The 21,666-nt window shown below is 33.6% G+C and overlaps 3 protein-coding genes and 3 long non-coding RNA genes across 6 annotated transcripts; 2 read left to right on the top strand and 4 right to left on the bottom strand.

The window, feature by feature from the left end:
• Positions 1–1,166: 1,166 nt before the first annotated feature.
• BNAC04G30540D (uncharacterized protein At1g66480) lies at positions 1,167–3,279 on the top strand. The gene is made up of 2 exons (XM_013886243.2): positions 1,167–2,867; positions 3,026–3,279. The coding sequence occupies exons 1-2, from the start codon at positions 2,283–2,285 to the stop codon at positions 3,077–3,079; spliced, it is 639 nt and encodes a 212-aa protein (XP_013741697.1). The 5' UTR covers positions 1,167–2,282; the 3' UTR covers positions 3,080–3,279.
• Positions 3,280–5,426: 2,147 nt separating this feature from the next.
• On the bottom strand, positions 5,427–6,767 carry LOC106444810 (E3 ubiquitin-protein ligase SINA-like 7). The gene is made up of 2 exons (XM_013886242.3): positions 6,468–6,767; positions 5,427–6,243 (listed from the first exon to the last, which is right to left on the bottom strand). The coding sequence occupies exons 1-2, from the start codon at positions 6,645–6,647 to the stop codon at positions 5,575–5,577; spliced, it is 849 nt and encodes a 282-aa protein (XP_013741696.1). The 5' UTR covers positions 6,648–6,767; the 3' UTR covers positions 5,427–5,574.
• Positions 6,768–7,895: 1,128 nt separating this feature from the next.
• Positions 7,896–10,906, top strand: LOC111209848. The gene is made up of 3 exons (XR_002661250.2): positions 7,896–9,843; positions 9,939–10,052; positions 10,145–10,906. It is a non-coding gene; the product is annotated as an uncharacterized LOC111209848 (long non-coding RNA).
• Positions 10,907–13,222: 2,316 nt separating this feature from the next.
• On the bottom strand, positions 13,223–14,459 carry LOC106444809. The gene is made up of 3 exons (XR_001288349.3): positions 14,267–14,459; positions 13,843–13,951; positions 13,223–13,762 (listed from the first exon to the last, which is right to left on the bottom strand). It is a non-coding gene; the product is annotated as an uncharacterized LOC106444809 (long non-coding RNA).
• Positions 14,460–14,596: 137 nt separating this feature from the next.
• Positions 14,597–16,235, bottom strand: LOC111209831. Its single transcript, XR_007322498.1, has 4 exons — positions 15,775–16,235; positions 15,243–15,641; positions 14,851–15,116; positions 14,597–14,749 (listed from the first exon to the last, which is right to left on the bottom strand). It is a non-coding gene; the product is annotated as an uncharacterized LOC111209831 (long non-coding RNA).
• A 2,612-nt stretch (positions 16,236–18,847) lies between these two features.
• LOC106444808 (putative aquaporin NIP4-1) lies at positions 18,848–21,369 on the bottom strand. Its single transcript, XM_013886241.3, has 5 exons — positions 20,275–21,369; positions 19,944–20,168; positions 19,585–19,782; positions 19,288–19,349; positions 18,848–19,179 (listed from the first exon to the last, which is right to left on the bottom strand). The coding sequence occupies exons 1-5, from the start codon at positions 20,404–20,406 to the stop codon at positions 18,945–18,947; spliced, it is 852 nt and encodes a 283-aa protein (XP_013741695.2). The 5' UTR covers positions 20,407–21,369; the 3' UTR covers positions 18,848–18,944.
• Positions 21,370–21,666: the final 297 nt, after the last annotated feature.

A 21,666-nucleotide genomic window follows, 5' to 3' on the forward strand; every position in this document is an offset into this window, starting at 1 on the left:
AAACATATGATAGGATGGAGTGAGATTTCATTTAGCCGGTAATGGAGAAGATAGATTTTCACATATGTGGATTGTTGAATTATGAGATGTATTAAGTATGTTAAATACCAGTGTTTTTAAATGATCAACCCATAGGGAATATTACACTGAAGAGAGGATTATTTCAAGGAGACCCTTTGTTTTTTTTAAATCTTTATCTAGTGCACAGAAGAGCTCGTTAGCCTTCTAAATCATGCAGAATTTTAGGGTAAGATAATAGGAATGCGTATTGCACACACTAGTCTTCCAGTGTCTCACCTACTTTTCGCATATGAGTTTTTTTTTTGTAAGGCAGAGCCCCTAAAATGTGATGAACTTATAGAAGTTATTTAAACTTATGGCAAAGCATTGGGTCAATGCATAAATTTTGACAAATCATATTTTCTCTTGGCAAACAAATTTGTGGAACAATGAAGGAGTCGATAAAAACTGTTTTGGGTATTCATAATGAAGGGGAAATGGGCTCATATCTCAGCATACATGAGGATATCAGCAGATCAAAATGTAAGTTCTTAGCTTTCATTAAGGAAGGACTACATAATAGATTGGTTGGGTGGTCAGCCAAATGGTTGTCTAAGAATTAAAAGGAGGTCCTAATAAAATCATTTGCTTTGGCTTTATCCACTTATGTTATGCTGTGCTTTCTTCTTTCTTAGGAGATTTTTGAGAAACTAGCTAGTGCCACTGCACGATTCTGGTGGAGTTCGAAAGAAAACGTGGAATGAGATTTAAGGTGATTCACGAGTTTAATCTAGATTTTTTTTGGCTAAGAAACTTTGGAAATTACTTCAGTTTCTAGATGCGCCCTTGACTAGGGTGTTGAGAGGAAAATACTTCAAATTCGGATCGCCTTTACGAGCTACATTGAGCGATAAACCTCTTTATGCTTGGACTAGTATTGTAGCATCGAAGGCCTTCCACTCATTTGGTATTAGAAAAAATCTTCACTCTGGTTATGAGAAAAAAGGATGAGAGAATCCATGGATTCCCACGATCTCAGCTGGAATCACTTTTGGTCCAAGACTATATTACTCTAACCAAGAGTTTACTGATAAGTCACGATAGAAAACATGATGGGTATTGCATGCTAGATGTATACCAGACATGGTTTCTACACAGTGAGATCATGGTGTTGGGTGGCTCGCAATGTGATGGTAGAAGGAGTCTCAGATATATGCACAGAGCCGAGTTTACATGCGTTTCAGTCTTATGTTTGGAAAATTAAAGCGCTCCACAACATGTGTCATCTTATTTGAAAGCTGATGATTGGTCATATGGCAGTTACAGAGAACTTAACACAGAAAAACTGAGATGTGACAATCATTGTCCCAGATGTGAGGAAGAGGACGAGTCGATAAACCATGCAGTTTTTAAATGTCCCACGGCATTGCAAATTTGGGTTTTGTCGTCTACACCATCAAAGCCAACAGTCTTGCCTTCAACACGTGTTTATACAAATATGAACTATTTGTTTTGAAGAAAAAAAAATACTTTCAAAACTTAGAAGATAACCAAGATCCACATAAGAAGCATCAAAGCCACGTTTTCCTGAAAGAACTTGTTCGATTATTGAGGGAGAATGTCTTTTTCTTTCTATTTGTAATTCAGATGTTTAAAGACTAATGAAAGTTGTGCTTAAAAAAAAAATTGGTTCGAAAATAACCTATAATTTTAACTCTTGAGAAATAGGATTCACATTTACAATGAGAAGAAACCGGTTTCGAAACTTTAATTGCTGGAATCACAAAACAAGAGATAATTTGTGTAGATACATACTATGTGACAATTTCAAGGGGACGATTAGATCGTACCCCAAATTTATACGGATAAACATTATTATATACTATATAGTAGTATAATATTGGTATGACGACCTAGTATAATTTGGATAACCGCCTACCAAATTGAATATATGGTACCATAGGGAGGTTAGTTATGGACGTATAGTCTTAGTATATATTTAAATAAGCCTTGGCCACTAGTGGTGGCTACGTTTTAAAATGCTATGATAAACCTCAAGTTTTAGAAATGTATTGCCGTCGACCGACCTTTTCAAGAATTAGTAAATAAAAATTTCACTGGTAGACTTTATTAAGAAAATATAATCTCCCGAGTATTTCACAGTTTCACACACTAATCAAATCTTTAACCTATTATATATCTAGTTAATCTTTACTCTTCCTCAACGTATATAAATAGCGCTGCATGCTTTACGGGATTCATCCAGTTAAAAAGAGAAGACAATGGGGAACATTATCATGGTGAGGAGAAAGAAGGCGACAGTAATGAAGATCGACGGCGATACTTTCCGGCTCCAAACTCCGGCCCGAGTGAGCGACGCCACCAAAGAATATCCTGGCTTCGTGCTGTTTGACTCCGAGTCCGTGAAAAGATATGGAGTTCGCGTCAAGCCGCTTGAGCCGAACCATATCTTAGCGCCTAATAAAACTTATTTTCTAGTGGAGCTGCCTAACCTTGCGAATAGGAATAAGCTTCCGTTCCGAAGAGTTATGTCCGGTATACATGTTAGCGCCAAGGAGCGTCTGGAAATGCTAATGCTTTCCCGGAGGGCCGTCTCTGACGTGGCTTTAGCAAGATCTGACGGCGGAAATGGGATTGGGTCTGGACAGACGAGGGTGAGCCTGAAGCTGCCTCGGTCTCAGATCATGAGGTTAATGGGAGAGAGCCACGATGCATCTGAAGTCACGGAGAGGATCATTTCTCTTTACCGAGAGAGTTCCGGCGAGATACAAGGCGGCCAAGATAGCAATGATATTTGTTGGGAACTTGGAGCTGGAGATTTGAAGAACAATTACAAGGCCCGAGAGGTAAATGTTTGAAATATATTTGAGAATTAATGATATTTTTGTAAACTCAAATAATCCTTTTAGTTAAACATTGCATTTACTTGATGGTTTAAAAGCTGAAGTTTGGTAACCAGAAGAAGTACTGATTGAATTTTGTTGCTGTTTCAAATAATATGTAGAAGCATGTGAGCTTCGCGGAGAACGGAGGGAGAGGTGAAATTGTTGTTTTATAGAGGAAAACGCTAAAGAAGCCATCCATTATTATCAAGATTTTATATTTTCTTACTTACCTGCATGCATTTGTTAATTAGCACTCTCATTTGTTTTCCAATGTTAAATTTTCATCTCCAAAGAGAAATGTCATAGAGAATATTTTCAGTGGAGACATTAACTTCTTTGTCTGGTAGTGAATGAATCAAAACTTTACAACCTCCTTCGAAGACGAGTGAACGAAGTCCCATGTTCCAGACATGTTGCATTGCATGCTATCCGAAGAGCTTTAAATTCAGCTTCAAGTAGAGATTTATTATTCCCTATACATGATGCACCCCCAAAATTATGTATGCCCGTTGTTATCACTTACAATTCAACATACCCTTCCTTGCCTCGTAGTTTTATTAAAAGTTGCATCGAAACAGCATTTAATTGTTCTATAGTTGGTCGCATCCATGACTGTGCGTGGTCATGATTTGTGCCTCCTCGGACTGGATATATATATGTTGATATCATCCGCATTTGAAGTCATAGCATCTAGCCAAGATTTAACATCTGCTTTTGCCCATTGAACAACTCTTACAATGTTAGTCCTTTGTTTTTTTAAAATGAAATTACATACTACAATAAATAAGTTACCAGTTTATACCATTTTCTTGGCCTCCAAACGGTCCACTGGTGTCAAAAAGGTCATGATCAAAAAAGTCATCCATGTTTCCAAATCTGTCCCTCCGATCGCGGTCGTCTTCCATACTCAGTTCTTGCTTTCAACTGAGCAATTCTATCATCCCTCACATTAAGCTCTTCTTTCATTAGCTTGGTCAGCCTCGTTTCCAAACTCTCACATCCTGCCTCGGTTTCCTTGCACACCTTCAGACCCTCAAGTTTTTTATCATGTTAAAGTTGTCGTCCTTGTTTTGTTTTTCTCTATGCATGGGTCTAAATCTTAGTCACATATGCTAAAATTTCTCTATATAATTACTTGTATCTCCGTCATTATAGGTAAATGCTAAAGATGCAAGCTTACCCGCTTCTGCGACTTAAAGGTTATAGCTCAGATTCTTAAACTCGTGATGATTTGCTTCTTTGTGATCTCGTCTTTTGTCCACAAGACTTTTCTTATTCCCTTTTTAGAAATTACCAACATGAGGGGTTCAAGCTCTTTTGTCAGGTCTGTTAGCTAGGTCAAGAGGAATGTTATGACAGCATTTGTTAGCCCCGTGGCATCATCAATCTTATTTTCAGTTAGGTATACCCGTGTCCTATTGGGTGTTGGAGTGATTTTCTCTGAATTTAAAGGTTTATAGATTGTTTCTGGAAGATGTAGAGGTCGAGAATCGAAGGCTGTGTTTGGAGAATTTATGCAAAGGATTTGATTTTATCTCGCGTATCCTTGTCCTGCATACCTCGTAGACAATATAATTTATGCATTACACATATCTTTGTTATAGGTTGTCGTTCAAGATGAGGTATAGATTTTCATGTTCCTTCTTTTCTTCAGTTGAGATAATGTGATGTTGAAGGTTTCTGAGTTTCTGTGATTAGTTGACAAGGCGTTGTAGCTCAGATAATTTCTCCTGTTCTTGGTTTGGTTACATTAATGTGTTGTGATGCTGCCTTATATGTTTCTACTTGTTTAATAAGGGCTGTGACCCAAAGCTCTATATTATATGGATCACTAGTTCTTACACCTCTTCTGAATTTATTGTATCTGATCCAGGCCCGGCTAATGTTTTCTACAGACCCTGTGCAATTTTTTTCTTTTTACAAGACCAATAAAAATAATTGGTAAAAAGGGTCCTTAAATCTGTAAGAAGAAGACCCTAAATTCTTGCTAAGGCACTGATCTGATCCAAACCTTGTTGCAATTTTCAACCACTCAAGATTGTAAGCCTTGCTCTGCTCTGTTATTTTGTTATTTTATTCTCTTTCCAGACTTATATTCTCTGCAAGGTTTTGATTCCTACGTTAGTTTTAGATGTATGCAATCTACCAAGTTTTTTTTTTTTTTTTTTTTTTTTGTAACACGCCAAGTTTATGAAGGTTAAATCAAATGATTTCATGATCCAGGTTGTTGTTTTTAGATTCTTCTTTTTCTTTTGGTTGCTGAAATGTCATTAGGGACATGAGGGTTTCCTGTGGATGTTTTCTGTTGGATGTTATTTTTGTTTACGCAAGTGGTTGCGTGAGGTAGTATTTGGTTATCAACTGATTGCTTTGTTTCCTGGCTGTAACTGCTAAGTATAGAAGAAGAGGATGACTGATCAGTGGTTCACTTAAAGAAGGGGAAGCCTTCTTCCACTTTTCACTGGAATGCACCGGAAGCAGTTACTGTATATAGAGTTGAAAGTCATAAAAAGATGAGAATCATCAAGAAATAAGTCATATCTTAGTTCCTAAGGTTAAAACTTACATGTTAATTATACAATGACAAAAGATAACATTCAAGATAGAAAGATAGATTCTTCCATAGGAACATTAAAAGTGCCGATCTTATACATCACCAATGACCTTATTACTCTTGGTTCAACTCATTGATGCAAATCTCCAACTTCAACAAATCACCACGAAGCAAATTGTGAGGGATCAACATGAAATTGTCTCGAGGAGTTTCAAAGCTAACTTTAAGAATCCTCTTTACTGTTGGCGATTTGTAAATCATAGTGTATCCATCCTCGGTAGTGTAGGTGATATCATATGAGAACTCTCTAACTTTTGGAGAAGGTGGTGCAATGCAGCTTACAGTAACGTAAACACCACATGGCTCCCTGAAACACTGCACTGCAATCAATATAATCAAATTACACCCTCTTTTGATTAATATCTTATCACTGATGTCCATCTGGGCAGTGAAGGGTTGGCCGCAAAGGAACCAATTGAATCTCTCATGGTGTGCGGTGGAATCATAGTGACGGTAGAGATCTTTGTATGGTCCAGTGTAATCGCAGTCCTGTTCAGGGCAGGAGCAAGGAGAGAAGTCGCACTCCTTCTCGTGGGTCAACTGCTTCCCATAAGAGAGATTCTCGGTGCATCCAGATTTGGCGTTTGGGCATGGGACACAAACTGATTCAACAACACTCTCCATTGGTCTGCAGCGAATGTGACCAGTAGGCAAAGCACATGTTGGACATTTGTTACTCATTTTGGGACAGCAAGAAGAGCAAGCTAAATGTCCATTCTCACACTGAAATACAAAACCCAATGTGTGATTAAAACCCCAAGTTATAGTTTATAGTTTCAAGAAACTACAATTAGAGACATGAGTTTCTTTAAACATCGGTAAAAATAATCAAAAGCTATGGAAGCATCTTCTTCCAAATGCAGAGTGAGAAGTGAATGGATATTGCAAAGCATCTTCTTCCAAATGCATAGTGAGAAGATACCATTAGTTCAGGTGAGAAACAAAACCTGGAAGATAGGAATCGTGAATGCTTCGAAGCAAATGGGGCAATCCAGAACATTCAGATCCAGCAGCGCCGGCGAGAGTCTCTTATCAGGTGAAGATTTGGATGAACGTTTTCTCTTCTGTGTGAGAATGCTGCTCGCTCCATCTTTTTCGCCCGAAACCGGCACCGAGGCTCCCACCATGGTCGGGGGCTTAGCTCTTAATCCCAGAAATCTTAATCCCCTTTACTGTTTTTTCTTCTACTGTTCTTGGTGTTAAGGAGTTTTTGCTTGTTTTTTTTTTTTGGCAGCGACTTGTTATTAGGAAAAATTGGACCATATTATAAAAAAATTACTAGAATACGTACGACCTGTGTGTTTAACTTTTAAGGCTGATTATGATTTTCGTTTTTCCTAATCTACAAAATAAAATTATTGCAATTACAGATTTGGCCATGTTCGTTTTGTAGCGACTAGTGCGATTAAAATGTTATTCGTTTCGCAGTAGTTAGTTGACCCAGCGACCAAATGCAGCGATCAAACGCAGCGATCGATGATGACTGTGATTTTTAATCGCTATAATTTTCAGCTAACATATTTAAAATTGTGTTTTAAAATTATCGCTAGTCGCTGACAGCCACTTTCAAACGAACATGGCCTACATGTTTGGCTATTTGGAACTTGCGTGTTGCTAATGTCATTTTCAAACTTGCTTAGTAGATCTATCCAATAGGTTAACATAGTATGCTTTGTTCACTGCTTAACTTTAAATATTACTCTTTTAGCATCTACCTATTTTTGGGTGATGCATGAATTTTATTCCCTGCAAATCACACTACAAAGATAATTACAAGATGCAACTGTATAAAACTATAAGTTTACTCATATTATATTATAAACAGCTTTAAATAAAATTAACCGTTTCATATGCAAAAGATTAGATTTGTCGATTATTCACCTAATGTAGTGTATTGCATCCATATATAAATTGTTTTCATTTGAATTCACCATTTATGCTTTATCTCTAAAATGTAATAACTTAAAAAACATTGAACAATGAGACCTTTAAAATCATTATTGGTTTGTTTTACAGCAAACATATATTGGCTTAGACTCTTCATATGTGTTACAGCTACATATATTACCCAAGCTTAAAACGTTTGGTTCTTCACTATAAGGGTACTGATTCATTTGCTTTGAACCAAGCCTGACATTCAATTTTCGCATACCTGATAAGTTCCAAAGGATCCATGTCTATTCTCTTTTATCATTCCAAGCTTTCCAAATATACAAGATTATCCAGGAATAAGAATTTCTATCCAAGTCTGGATCTTAGATGCTACTCTTCCTCCAGAATAAATTATTCATATTGGCATAAATGCTCGGCAGAGAAAAACTGTTTGTACTAGACAAAGTTGCTGATAAAGACCAAGCATGTAAAGTTGGTAGACACTCAAAAATAGCATGGTAACAGTTTCTTCTGGTTCTCCACATCTTGGACAATAATTATTACATCGCATATTGCGACAGATCAGGTTCCTTGTGACCGCCACATGCCATGTTATCAGTTGCCAAATAAAATGACATAATTTTTAAAGTGCTTTTATTTTTCAAGTAAAGGCTTGGAGCTTGTTTATATTAGGTCATGACATTGCCTTATTTAAAACATGTATTTTTAATTATTTTTGTTATTCCAAGAAATATTTTTATTCCAACAAACGATATATTGCATTATTTCTCTATCCCTTTCAACTAATTAAATAATTAAAGCCTAAAAAAACTGTCTATATTACTTGTATTAATGATACTAATCGTCAACCATATGTTTTGTATTTGAAACTTACACCATCATGCTCTAATAACACACCGGATCATATGTTTTGTATTTGAAACTTACACCATGCATCATGCTCTAATAAGACACCGGATTCAACATTTCAATGTTTTCAAATTGACATGTAATATATATACATAAATCCTGATATAATGTTATTTTGCAGTATTCAAAATTATGAAATCCTAAAATATATGATCAAAACTCAATAAGCCCTAATTCACAAAACCCTAAACCCGAAATCTTTCCAAAAATTTCCCCTCGTCTATTGAAAATATACCATCAAACTACAATTTTGGATAACTACTAAATAAAAGCCGATATATATTTTTAAAAATTTATATGCTTGATACTCAAATTTATGATTATACCGATATATTTATTAACTATTCAAAATACTGTTTGGGTTATCATTATAGTTGCAAATCTTTTTCAAATCAATAATAAACAATAGAAACAAGAAAATCAGAAGTTGTAAATACTAATCTCGAATATAGTAAAGCAGAAAACTAACCGCCAATCATTATAGTTACCAATCTTCCGCAAATCAATAACAAAAAAATAGAAACAAAAAAAAAATCAGAAGTTTCTAACAAACTGTCGAATATACTGATTCAGAAAATTTTAATTTCCATAACTTAAATTAGCTTGTTACTCAAGATATGTGATTATGAAAAAAAATTCTCTAACTGTATTGAATGGGAATATGCTAAACTGTGAGGCCTCAACCTTTCTTATATATACTGCATTCGATAATTCAAAGCAAACACCTTCTTTTCTAAGAGTTTCTGATGTCATTTCTTCCAAGCAAAATATATAGTACCTTGATGAAGTTAGTCCATGGAAATGGATATGATTGATCCAAGTCAAAGTGATACACACCTGTAAATCATCCAATGCTTGGTGTGATGAGAGTTTGGAAATCATATTTGCAGACAAAAAGTGTTAATATAATTCATCATCTTAAAAGAGTACTGTTTTGTTATTGTAGCGAAAGCATGTTCATAAATAAATTCTATGTTTAAGTTAATCAGTGAAAGTAAAACGTAAATACTTTGATGGGTTATCATGTTTTTTGTATGTTTTTTTTCATGAGATCGTGGAATAACATCTATGTTATTCTGTATATTTTCTTGCAGGGGTTCAAAATTCAAGCTACATGTAAGAAGAACTACATGAGGTCTTAGGGGGGGGTGAATGCAATGTTGGTGAATGGAAGACTGTAGAGAACTTCCAAATGAGTCCAACTGCAAAACATTACCGACCAACAAAAAACATGTACAATATGTCTTTCATTCATTAAGCGATATGACTTCCAAAACGATGACATGTTTCTTGCATTAGCAGACTTCGATTCTGTTATGGGTGGAAGATTGGATGTTCATTTCTTGATTGGTAATTTTCTTTATTTGTTATTTACCGTGTTTCTTTTGATCGTCCACTAATTAAGATTTATTATTTTGTTTTCAAGAAATTCTTGGACGTGCCATAGATATCTCACAAATTTGAACTCTGAAATGTAATAGAAAGGAGAAAAAAAGATTGAATCACACTAAGAGACATCAAGTATACAATTCTTATCTATATTTTTGTCCATGATAATTCATATCGTGTCGTCCAAGAATCGAATTTACACGTGTTTTAACTCTATTTTCTTTTAGTGATCAACGCATATCATGTTGTTTGTGGAGGAAGTTTTCTGAGGTTATGGAATCTCATAGAGAGGAAGCACAATTTGGAGTTGTTGTCTGTTTGCTCAGATTTGCTAAAATCAGGTCATTTATAGTTACAAATGCTGTTTTAAAATTTTCCAGTAGATATCATTCATATAATGTAGATTATCGAGTGTTGGCTAATTTTGTTTTAGGTAATCTCCACGTCTCAAATGCTTATGATTCATCACAATTGGTTTTCAATCCCAGCACAAAAGAAGCCGAGGAAATTAAAGAAGTGTATAATTTTTAACCTTTTAAAAGCTATAAAGTATTTTGATTCATATATATGTTAATACTAGTGGTTTGTCCGCGCTACGGCGGAATGTTTGCGATTTGTGTTATTTAACAAAGAACATTTGTCATTAGATTCACTTGTTTAATTCGAAAATCTACATTTGTAGTTGCTTTCTGTGTTGACATATACTTCTTTTTTATTAGTTAAATGTGATCGGTTGATGGAGCCGCTAGTTTTAGAGAAGCCAGATTATGAAATTAATTCAATGTATGGTGGCCATGTGCATAATACAAAATGTATTTTTTATTTGTTTACAGGCAGTTGGAAATTGATTTTAGTGCTAGTTTGAGTTTAAACGGATCGTGTTGACCTATTATTCAATATTCTATTCATTCCAGTAAAGAAAAGTCATACATTTAACACAAAACATTTAAGATATATCAATAGAAAATAAAAATCTGAGACAGTGATCTTATTGTTGTGGATGGAACCGATACATCTGTTTGGTCGACTAATATAACCGGTGGAAATGGGAAATCCCCGGTGGTAGCAGAGGTTCTTGATAACGGTAACTCCGTGCTTAGAAAAAACGACCAAGGATCCCATTCATATAAACACTTCTTCCACCAACAACAGAGATTTACCTAGTTATGTAAATATTCGATTCTAGAAATCTACATCTCCCCACCAAATTCTAGAAAGTGCCCTTTTCCGTTTAGTTAGGCTTTGATTGGTAATCTTTCGAAATGGTGGAATGACATCTTAAAACGCGATTCCACAAGTATTTTACTAATCAACAAAAATTACGGAATGAAAGAAAAAACGCTAAAACCCAAGTTTGAGTTTTTTGTTGACAAAAATACAAAGAAATTTTTTATTAACTGAAAAAATGAGTTTTAGTTGGTTATTTACAATATTAAGACTTTCATATTATTAAGTTATATGATAACTAGGGTATGCCGGCGCTACGCGCCGGATCTTGAACACTAATATATATTTTAATGATTTCAAAACTATTTTTTTATGAAATGTGAAATTCATTGATCATTGTATAAAGAATAGGAATTTACAGAAATAAAGGCCTACAGATGAAAATTTACATGGTTGAAGAAAACATTTTAAACTGCAAAGCTCTAAACTGAGAATTAAAACCAACGTTCATTTAGCATGCAAGCTTGTGGTCAGCCTTGTAGCGAAGAAAAACAATCATGTTGCGAATTGCCTTGTCAATGATCCGAACCACTATTTTTGTGGTCAAGATTTCAAAACTATTGTTGTGTTTGTAGGAAAAAAATATAGTAAATATATGGAGGTATTTAAATTTTATTTTACTTTGTCCATCAGTTTCTTAACATACTTTTTTTATAAAAAAAAAGTCAAATATATGCATAAAAATAAACATGACAACCAATATTTGCGACTACACCAGAATTTCTGAATATTATGCTCTTAGAAATGAATAGAGTTTTTTGTTACCGCCACATCCAGTTGAGCAAAATGCTTTTAGAATTCGTTGATTACTTTTGCTTTTGTTTTATGCGTGACATTTGCTGAAGATGTGAAAAGAGCAAGATTTATCAAAAAGTGAGAAGATATATCAAAGTAGTAAGTGAAGCAAAGTGTGATCAATATCTTGTTCATTGCAACCATAGATGTGGCTGCACCTTTCATATCTGATGAGATTGAGGTACCTCATAAGAAAGATGAGATTGAGGTACCTCATAAGAAGACGGGTCATCCGCCATGAAGAGCTCGTTCTCCACCGCGAGTAGCTAAAATGTGATGGTGGGTTAATGGTTTATGATACGACCACAATATTATATCTTCAATCACACTGAAAAAGTTCAAATGCACGATATTACAGCCAATATTTTAGCATGTGGGGGGGGGGGGGGGGGGGGGGGGGGTTGGGGGTTTATTAAATTATAATTGACATTTATGTTCCTTTCACATCTGAAGCTCGCTCTATGTCTAAGGCCACCATTATCGCGGAATGGGGTTCTAAAAAAAAATTATTGCGTGGACCCTACAAAAACCATAAGAATCAGTCACATAAATTATAAAATAATGACCTATTTTGGAGTGTTTTTTGCACTGTTGGACAACGCTACGTGTCAGTGGGGCTCACGATTAGTTAGTTTTTGAATATTATTGTTTTTATTTTAGACAAAAAAATAATCAAAAAAAGTTTTCTAAGAAACTGTGCCACCGGTGTTAGCGATAATTATGGTCTAAGAACGTTAATAATCAATTAAAAGGAAACCACCGGAGCACCAGACTCAGATCCCATCAACGTCCTTCGCTTTCCTTTTATATACTTATTCCTTGAATTCATCAAGCCGATCAAAATGCATACATGATCTCTAAAAATTTCAACTTTACACCGCCATAGAAGAGATCAGACTGACATGTTCTGGTGCAAATAAGTCGGATATAATAGGAAACTCACTAAGACTAAGGGTACGACTGGTTTCACCGCTACCATCCGCAAGCGCAGCTTTGCGGTTGTTGGCGTTTTGCAACAATCACTCAAACCGTTCTAAACCGTTTCAAACCGCTATAAACCTTATAAATTCAAAAGCTGGTTCCAGCTAGCGTTTGCGGTTGCGGGAGGATAATTTCTTTACTTAAAAAAAAAAACAATATAAATACAAAAATAAAAATATTCAATAAAAAATTTAAATTGGAATTATAAAAATACTAAAATATATCTATATATTTTAATTAATATTATAAAATTTTAAAATAAAAATATTTTGTATAATTTTTAAAAATTTAAAACTATAACTGTCTAAAATAATTTTTATATTTATTATAATATTATAATTTTAGATATTTTTATAATTATATAAAATGTAAATATTGTTAATTTATTATTTAACCACTACTGCATTTGGTAGTTAACCAGTCATAAATATCCCGCAAACGCACTAATTTTTAACCGCAGAACCAGTCGTACAAATCTCTTGAAACCGCAACCACCCGCATCCGCAAACTTCCGCGCGTTTGAACAAGTCAGGCTCTAAGTGTTGCCTTGGGTTTTAGTAAATTAATGATAAGTTTTTTTTTTTGTAACTTATTAATGATAAGTTTTTTACTTGGAACTCACTTATCAACACGATCTACTACTGTAATCACAATTTGTTCGACCCAAAAGTATTAAGAAGCTAAAGATCTTATTCAAATCGCACTCCGAAACGTTTACAAAAATGAGAATCTAGGCGTCTTATTTATATGACAGTTAAGAAGTCTTAGCAGAAGACTTTTCCACCAGAGTCTTTGCTATCCATGTTGACCAACCTTGTCTCGTATGTTTCTTCTCCCCCAAGCTTCCATCATCCTCGTTGCTATGTTCTTCCTGCAAACTGAAACCTATCAATTACATACTTGTTGCTCCACGGTTTGTACGTTCGTCCTTCACTCTTGACAATTATCCCAATGTAGGCAACTGAATGAGCATCTTTTTGCTCTCTGTCTTCCCATCACCGCATACCACAAGAATATGTGAAAAATGTAATCCATGCAAACAGAAAACCTGTAAATGATAATAACTGACGGTCAAATGGTGCTATTAAGAATTACGTCTAAAATACCAGCTTGAAGAAGAGCTCATACCTGACTCTCCATGAGGACAATAAGAGGAAGATAATCAAAAACTTCAGTGAAATACTCCCAGACATTTGCATTCCCGTACTTCCTCAAACATTTGTCATAGAAACCAAAGCTGATTCAGAGAAGCAAAACACATATCAAACAGGGTAATGCTTTTTGATTAGTTAGGAATAAAAAGTATGCTCGCTGAGAGTCACAAGTTAGAAGACATTATTAAGCTAACTACAAACGAAAGATTACACTTGAGTAATCTGCTTGCTCTTGTGATTCTCTCTCAAGATTGCAGATTTTAGAAAAGTCTGAGCAATTTTCAAATTATATATCAAAGCAAATGATATACGACACAGAGAGAACATAAAATTTTCAATCTTTAAGATAGCAGTGACAACAACTAAATGCGAAAACAAATGACCAAGGAGATCCATACCTCTAGGGGAAGCAATTTTTGAGCAAGTTAAGAGGATCTCAAACATATAAGAACAGATCCGTCGTCTTAGAACCACCTGACATTGTCGGGAAGCCTCTCACTGAGCCATACGAAAACAATATTATTTCGTTGAGGTTGCGTTGTTCATTTTAGACGTTTGGCTTCAATTTCTCCAATAGCGAGACCCTCTGTCTCAAGCACAACAAAGTAAAATATTTTAAAATATTATAAAATGTTAATATATTATTAAAATGTATTGAAAAGTAAGTAAAATATTTATAATAGATTAACATTTTATAATATTTTAAAATATTTTACTTTGTTGTGCTTGAGACAGAGGGTCTCGCTATTGGAGAAATTGAAGCCAAACGTCTAAAATGGTTTCTATTTTTAGCTCCTTTTTCACTGCTGCTTCATACTTGATCGAAGCTATCAATGGCAAACGCAGAAACTACAGGTGGTGTTGCTACTTACCTCACAAATCTACGTATCGAAAAAATCACCATAAATTAGTGAAATAAAAGAAAAAAATATTCTTATTTAACTTTACTGCATCAGCTTTTTTATGTTTTGATGGATCATACCTGGCTTGAGGAAGATGAGGAAGGTTTTAAAATAAAGAATACACCATTCTCCTTGTACTTTGATTGCCTTCTTATGTAATAGATTTTCAGATGCTTTCCTATATATGAAAAGTTGCTCAATGGATATGTTTCAAAGAGAATGTTATTGAGAAACATTAAGGATCAAGTATCAACTGGATTCTTTTGCATCAGATTGTTTAGTTGGATGGATTCAGCTCACCAGCAACCTCCAAAATTTGAGTGAGAAGTTTTCCATAAAACTCCTCCTGTTTGAATATATGAGAACCGAGAAAAACGAAACTCAGAGAGAGAACTTGTGAATTGATTAGGAACATCAGACAAAACAATAAACATGAATAGAGTTAAAAGACAGAAGTAGAGTAGTGAGTTACCGTGAGAGTCTATGTAATTGTTCCACTCAGAAACACGGTCTTCTTTACCCCACTGTCATTTCACGAGCTTCTCCGAGTACCATCTTCATAATAAAAAATAAAGGATGCAACTTTATGGTTTTGAGATTTATAGAACAACTAAAATATTACTTATTCTTGAAAGTTTAAAGCCTGTGTGTGTGCGGCGATGGATCCTTGAATCAAAGGGGAAAAAACAAAAGAAAAAGTTTCTAAGTTGATAAAATTCTCGCAATAACAACAACATATAATAGGAATTACGCTTTATTATGCTACCTTTTCCGTCTACTAAAACCATATAAGCTCGCCGCTTTTCTTCAGGTCCCTGGCCACCCAAAAGCGTAGCAGACATGTGACCATCACTTCATTACAACGGAGAGCCTTCATATCGGAAAGTTCCCGTTAGATGAGGAGTTACAGAGACGTGTGGAGTTAAAAATAATCAGATTAAAGTTTTGAGGACTAAGCTCGTGTAAATAGCTAATAAGAAAAGACGGTGGTACGCCGGACTAACCTTCTCGTCCAGGAGTAGCATGTCGACACCATCAGCTCGCCGCCTTTCTTGACATTCCTTGCCTCCCAGAACCTTAGAAGCCGGACCTCAGCAGGTGTTTGAACAGCGACCAACCTTCAAATCGGTAATAAGAGTATAGGAATTCGTAACAGTGTGACCTTTCAGATTTTGTAGCAGTGAGGGTGTTCATCGCAGGAAAAGAAAACATTTATAGATGGAGCTCCAGGGTTGGAGGATGATGAGGCCATTTAAATGGAAAAGAGTAGGAGCAGTGGTGGGAAAGACATTAATGCTTGGATTAATGGAGATGGTAGCCGAAAATGGGAGACGTTACACAGGCGTTGTTCAGAGTTATGGAGATCCGAAGAGGCACAGCGTCTGAACGTAGAAGCTCTGTAATCGTGAAAGGAGGAAACCCTAATAACAAAAGGGTCAGGTTGTAAAGATAATAAGAGCCTAAAAAACTCATCGATCCGGTTTGTATAATATAAGAGCCCAATAAAAAAACTCATCATAGAAGAAAGCTAAAGACATGATGTCAAGTGTCAACATTTAGAGATAGAAGTGCTGATGTGGGTTCATAAGAAGTGACAAAATACAACTTTATTGTAATAGACTATATGTGTTGTCCTGCACCATGTGCAGCAAAATTTTTTTAAATCTAATTTATATTTATAAATAAATTTTATTAAATACTATAGATTTTACTGTTTTCTTACTACTATTTAATATATATTTGATATATATTAAATCAATTTGTATAAAATTAATAAAAATGATATAACATTGTATAATTACCAAAAATTTAGCCTAAACAATATTTATAAAATTTGTAGGTATATAAAAAACTAATGATCTTACGATTAGATATTTAAATTTTTAAAAAAATTGTAGAAATTTTTGAAAGCTTTAGTAATACAAATTGTATAATTATACAAAAATAATAATATTTTGATATTTGAAATGTTATATATGAATATATTTATTTTATAGATGATGTATGAGCTATTACCATATTTTAAAAAAATTTACCAAAAAGAAATATCAATATTAAATGTAATATATGAATTATTATCATATTCTAATAAGTTTGTCAAAAATATAAATCAACATTAAATGAAATTATCCATGTCATATTTTTCCGGAAGCCATGTCATCAATTTCAGTAGTTATGTAATATTTGTTTTGTGAAATTGATTGTAGAGAGGACATGTGGCAAAATCACTTCGCAAATATAGTTTAGGGGATATGTTTGCCTAACCGATTGGTTTTCCTATGGTTTAATGGTATCTTAGGTTCAAATTTAATAGCGATTCTATGAGTATCGTCGAATCAAATGAAAAAAAAATTTGTTGCCCTTGAATACAATGAGGATAAAACCATATATGAGCTATTGGGTTCTACACAGGTTTACATTCGTATTTCTAATACCCCAACGATTATTATTTCGAACTTGAAATAGTATTTTTTAGTTATTGTGTCACTTTTCGGACTGGTTGAAAATGCAAGGTTGTTGCTACAATCTATGGTATATATACTGATCATGCATGGTATTATTTTGGATGTGAAGTGTGTCAACACAGGAACTTGAAAGTCCTCTAAGCGATAACACCAAAATTTGGTAGACGGCCACCATGTCAACATCAAATATTTCCTGTTTATGATTTACTTCCTTTTTAGAACAAAGGTCGTAACTTTTTCTAAAAATTTAATTACTGTAATTAGGAATTCATTTTTCTTAGATTAGATGCATCTAAATTCAACTTATAAAATAATACTCCATCTGTTCCCGAAAGTAAGATTTTTTAGATTTTTTTCTTATTCCATAAAGATAGATTTTTTTATATTGTTAAGGTACTTTTTTATACTTTTGAGGAACATTAATTGAGAATATTTGAATTGATTAAATTTTATTGGTGGAAAGTTATTGGAAAGTGTATAATAAAGTAAAAAATAAATTAAATTATAAATATTTATTAAACTCTTAATAAGCGTGCATAGTCTAGAAAATCTTACTTTCGGGAATAGAGGGAGTAGTATACTAGGTGGTTTCCCACGATTTCGCGGGTATAAATATTTTATGAAAATTATATATTATGTTTATAATTTTATAATTTTGAATAATAATCACAACTATTAAAACTAACCTTTTTATTTTGAATAGTTTGAAAATCAAAAGTCTTGGTATTGTATAATCTTAGAAGATTATTGAGATATATTTTTAATTCTATAAATTTTATTATAAGTTTTCAAAAAGTGTTTTTATGACATAATTTTTGATTAAGTACGTAAAAATTTAAAATAACAAAGAATACAACCAAGAATACAACAAATATGTTTTATTATTCTAATTCACTGATGTTTTATATATTTATCCTTTCTTTTTTTCCTATTACAAAATAAACATGTCAATTTTATTATAATCAAAACTATATCATTTCCAATTTTTCAATTTTATATTATAATAAATATTTTCATTTATTAATATTATTTTAAAAGACTTACTATATATTTTTCTGTTTTTAAATATTCAAATATTTTAATCATTTCTGAAAGTAATAACTCAACTATACAATCAACATTTGTCACTGAAAAATGACTGAATGATTTTAAAATTGTATATTTGACTATTTGCATTCATTATACACATTTTAGAAAAATATATATATATATAGTGAGTATAACAAAATATTATTAGGTTTAGGTTAATTAGTATAACACATTTTAGAAAAATATATATATATATAGTGAGTATATAATTTATTGTATCCACTATTAATATAAATATGTTAAAATCGTTTATATAATTATTTCTATCAAACCATATGTATTTATATGTATATTTTAAATTTCTATAACATAAGCTATGATATTTAATTATTTCTATAAATAAATTATGATCTTTAAAATGTTTAATTGTTTGTATGGTAATATAGATTAGATTAGATAGTTCTAGGATTAGTTTTTTTTTTAAAACAAAATTTATTAAATAAATAAAAATTCAAATACCAACAACCAATCATATTAAGAGAATTAATTCTAAATTCACCTATGAATGACACCTAAGCAAAAGTCACTTAAATGACTTTTCAATTAATATATAGTAGGATATACAACTATCCACAAGGAAAAGTTTGACAAAATAAGATATGACCAAGAGAGTACAAAAATTAGCTTTTAGAAGTAGAAGTTTTGTGTTTTGGAGAAGCAGAACGGAGAAAAGAACCGTTCCGAGTAAGCTCTTTGAGTGGCTTATCCGTAAATCTTATAAGGTTATAAACAAAACCTCCCGCCATAATTCCGACAAGAGGACCAACAATGTAAATCCAAAGTCCATCATACACTCCCATCACTATCGCTGGTCCTAGACTTCTTGCTGGATTCATCGATGCTCCGGAAACCGGTCTAGCATTTTTGCATATTAAAATAGTAATAATAAAAACCCAAACCATGATTTCTAGTCATATATTATTCTTGTTGCTTGAAAATGAAAAAGAAAGAGAAAATGTTTACCCAGCCACGAAGACGTTCAATATTATAGTCATCCCCACCGCAATTCCAGCTAATTCTCCGACCTATAAAAGAAATTTAAGAACAATCCAACAACATAAGAGTGTATATTTGCATATTGTTTTCCTTATGATTTGTTTCTATGGCAATATATTAAAAAATGCACTAGTGACTTCAAATGAGATAACTTGTTCTTAATTGTAGAACAAATTGCTATAAAATAATACTGATCATGTTAAGAAAATATACAATGATTAGTGCCAATATCTAACTGTTTATGATGATATAGAAAATACTAACCGCTCGATTATCAGTGGCAACGCCGGAGATAACAAACATAAGGAGGAATGAGATAATGATCTCAGCAGCGAGTGCTTGTGCCGCTGAATCAGACGGAGTTGTTCCAAAGTAAGCTGCTGGTGTCACATGGAACATTAGTTTCAGTGTCAAACTCCCCAGTAACGATCCCGTAAGTTGTGCACCTATATACAATGGTACCTGTCCAAACCATTTTACAATCATATTCATGATTCAAATACCAAATATAGTATTTACTAGGAATATAATTGTTGCATTTGTTTGAACATGTAATGTGTTTATGTTTTGATTAACTTAAAAACAACCAAAAAACATTTAAAGAAGAGATGGAGAGTAAATACCTGATACCAGGGGAACCGCCGGAACACGGCAAAAGTGAGGGTCACGGCAGGATTAAAATGGGCACCGGAAATGTGACCTGTAGAGTAAATCATGACCATAACAATGAGACCCCAAGTAACACATATCCCTGGAAATGTCACTGTTCCACCGTACAACACATTCACTACCACCACCCCACATCCAGCGAATATTAAGAAATACGTCCCAATCATCTCTGCTATCAACTGTAATCAGTATTGAAAGAACATAAAATAATTTGTTAAATATATTAATTATAATCATAACAATGAAAATGAAACAGAATAAAATTTTGTTGGTTTATGTATTTACCTTCTGAGTGAGGCAAACAGTGGTGGGAGAAGTACAAATGACTGTTTCGATTCCTCGATGGCAATCTTTGCCTTTGCCTTTCTCAATTTTTGATATTTCCTCTTCTTCAATTTCTTCAACATGCGAAGTCATTTTGAATAAAGTTCAAATTAAATGTTGTGAATTTTGTTTTGTTTTGTTTTGACTTTTGAGTGGGTGTTTTTTATTTTGGGAAAATGGAAAACGAATGTCTCGTGGTTAAGAGAATTTGATGTACCAGATGAAAAATAGGATGAGACTTTAACGTTATGTAGAGATAGGTGAAAACTAAAGCTGACAAAGAAAAAAAGAGACAGGCAAATTTTTTTAACTATGATTGGTATTAACTAAGGGCTTATTTGTGAAATAACCAAAAAATAAAGGAAAACTGGTTTTGTAGAAAAAAGATAGAGAGAGATAAGAAGAAAAAAAGGTGAGAGAGTGTTATTTTGGTTAATGAGCGAATTTTGGATTTTTTTGGTGTTATACCATACAATTTCCCACTAATGGGTTTATTTGTGAAATAACCAAAAAATAAAGGGAAACTGGTTTTGTAGAAAGAAGATAGAGAGAGATAAGAAGAAAAAAAGGTGAGAGAGTGTTATTTTGGTTAATGAGCGAATTTTGGATTTTTTTGGTGTTATACCATACAATTTTGGTTAATGAGCTAATTAATAAGTCATAGATTTTGAGTTCCAAATTTGTTGGCGTCATTCTCATTCTACAATGGCTACTTACACGATGTTTTAAATGTCTACGTTGACGAAAAGCTTTTTATATAAGCAATATATATACAGATATGCAGAAAGTATATTTAGATATATAGATAGAGACCCTCTCGAACTTGTCAAATATATATGCAGAGAGTGAGTGCCAAAGTTGGTTCAATGCAAATGAGACAATATCTTAAACTCTACAAGTACAACCTATTGAAGAAACCACAAGTTTTAAGTTTGTGTAAAATATGTATGATGGATGGTTCATTCACTACAAGAAAACATCGGTATTCTGACGGACATTCCGACGGAAAATGAAATCCTCGGAATTTCCCGAGGAATTTCCGAGGAAATTCCGAGGAAACCCAAAATTTGAGTTTCCTCGGAATTTCCTCGGAATATACCGACGGAATTCCGAGGAAACATCAATCCGTCGGAATATTCCGAGGAAATTCCGACGAACTAGTGATCGATCGATGCGTTTTTGGACATATACCCATCGATCGATCACATTGTTACGCTTTGGTCCATCATAGTGATCGATCGATGCGTTTTTGGACATAAATACATCGATCGATCCGTTTATAAAAAAACATTCGAGATTTTGAAACCCCAAACACTAGTTCCTCAGAATTTCCTCGGAATATTCCGAGGAAAT

The sequence above is a fragment of the Brassica napus genome, chromosome C4, assembly GCF_020379485.1.
Source record: "Brassica napus cultivar Da-Ae chromosome C4, Da-Ae, whole genome shotgun sequence".
NCBI classification, from domain to species: domain Eukaryota; kingdom Viridiplantae; phylum Streptophyta; class Magnoliopsida; order Brassicales; family Brassicaceae; genus Brassica; species Brassica napus.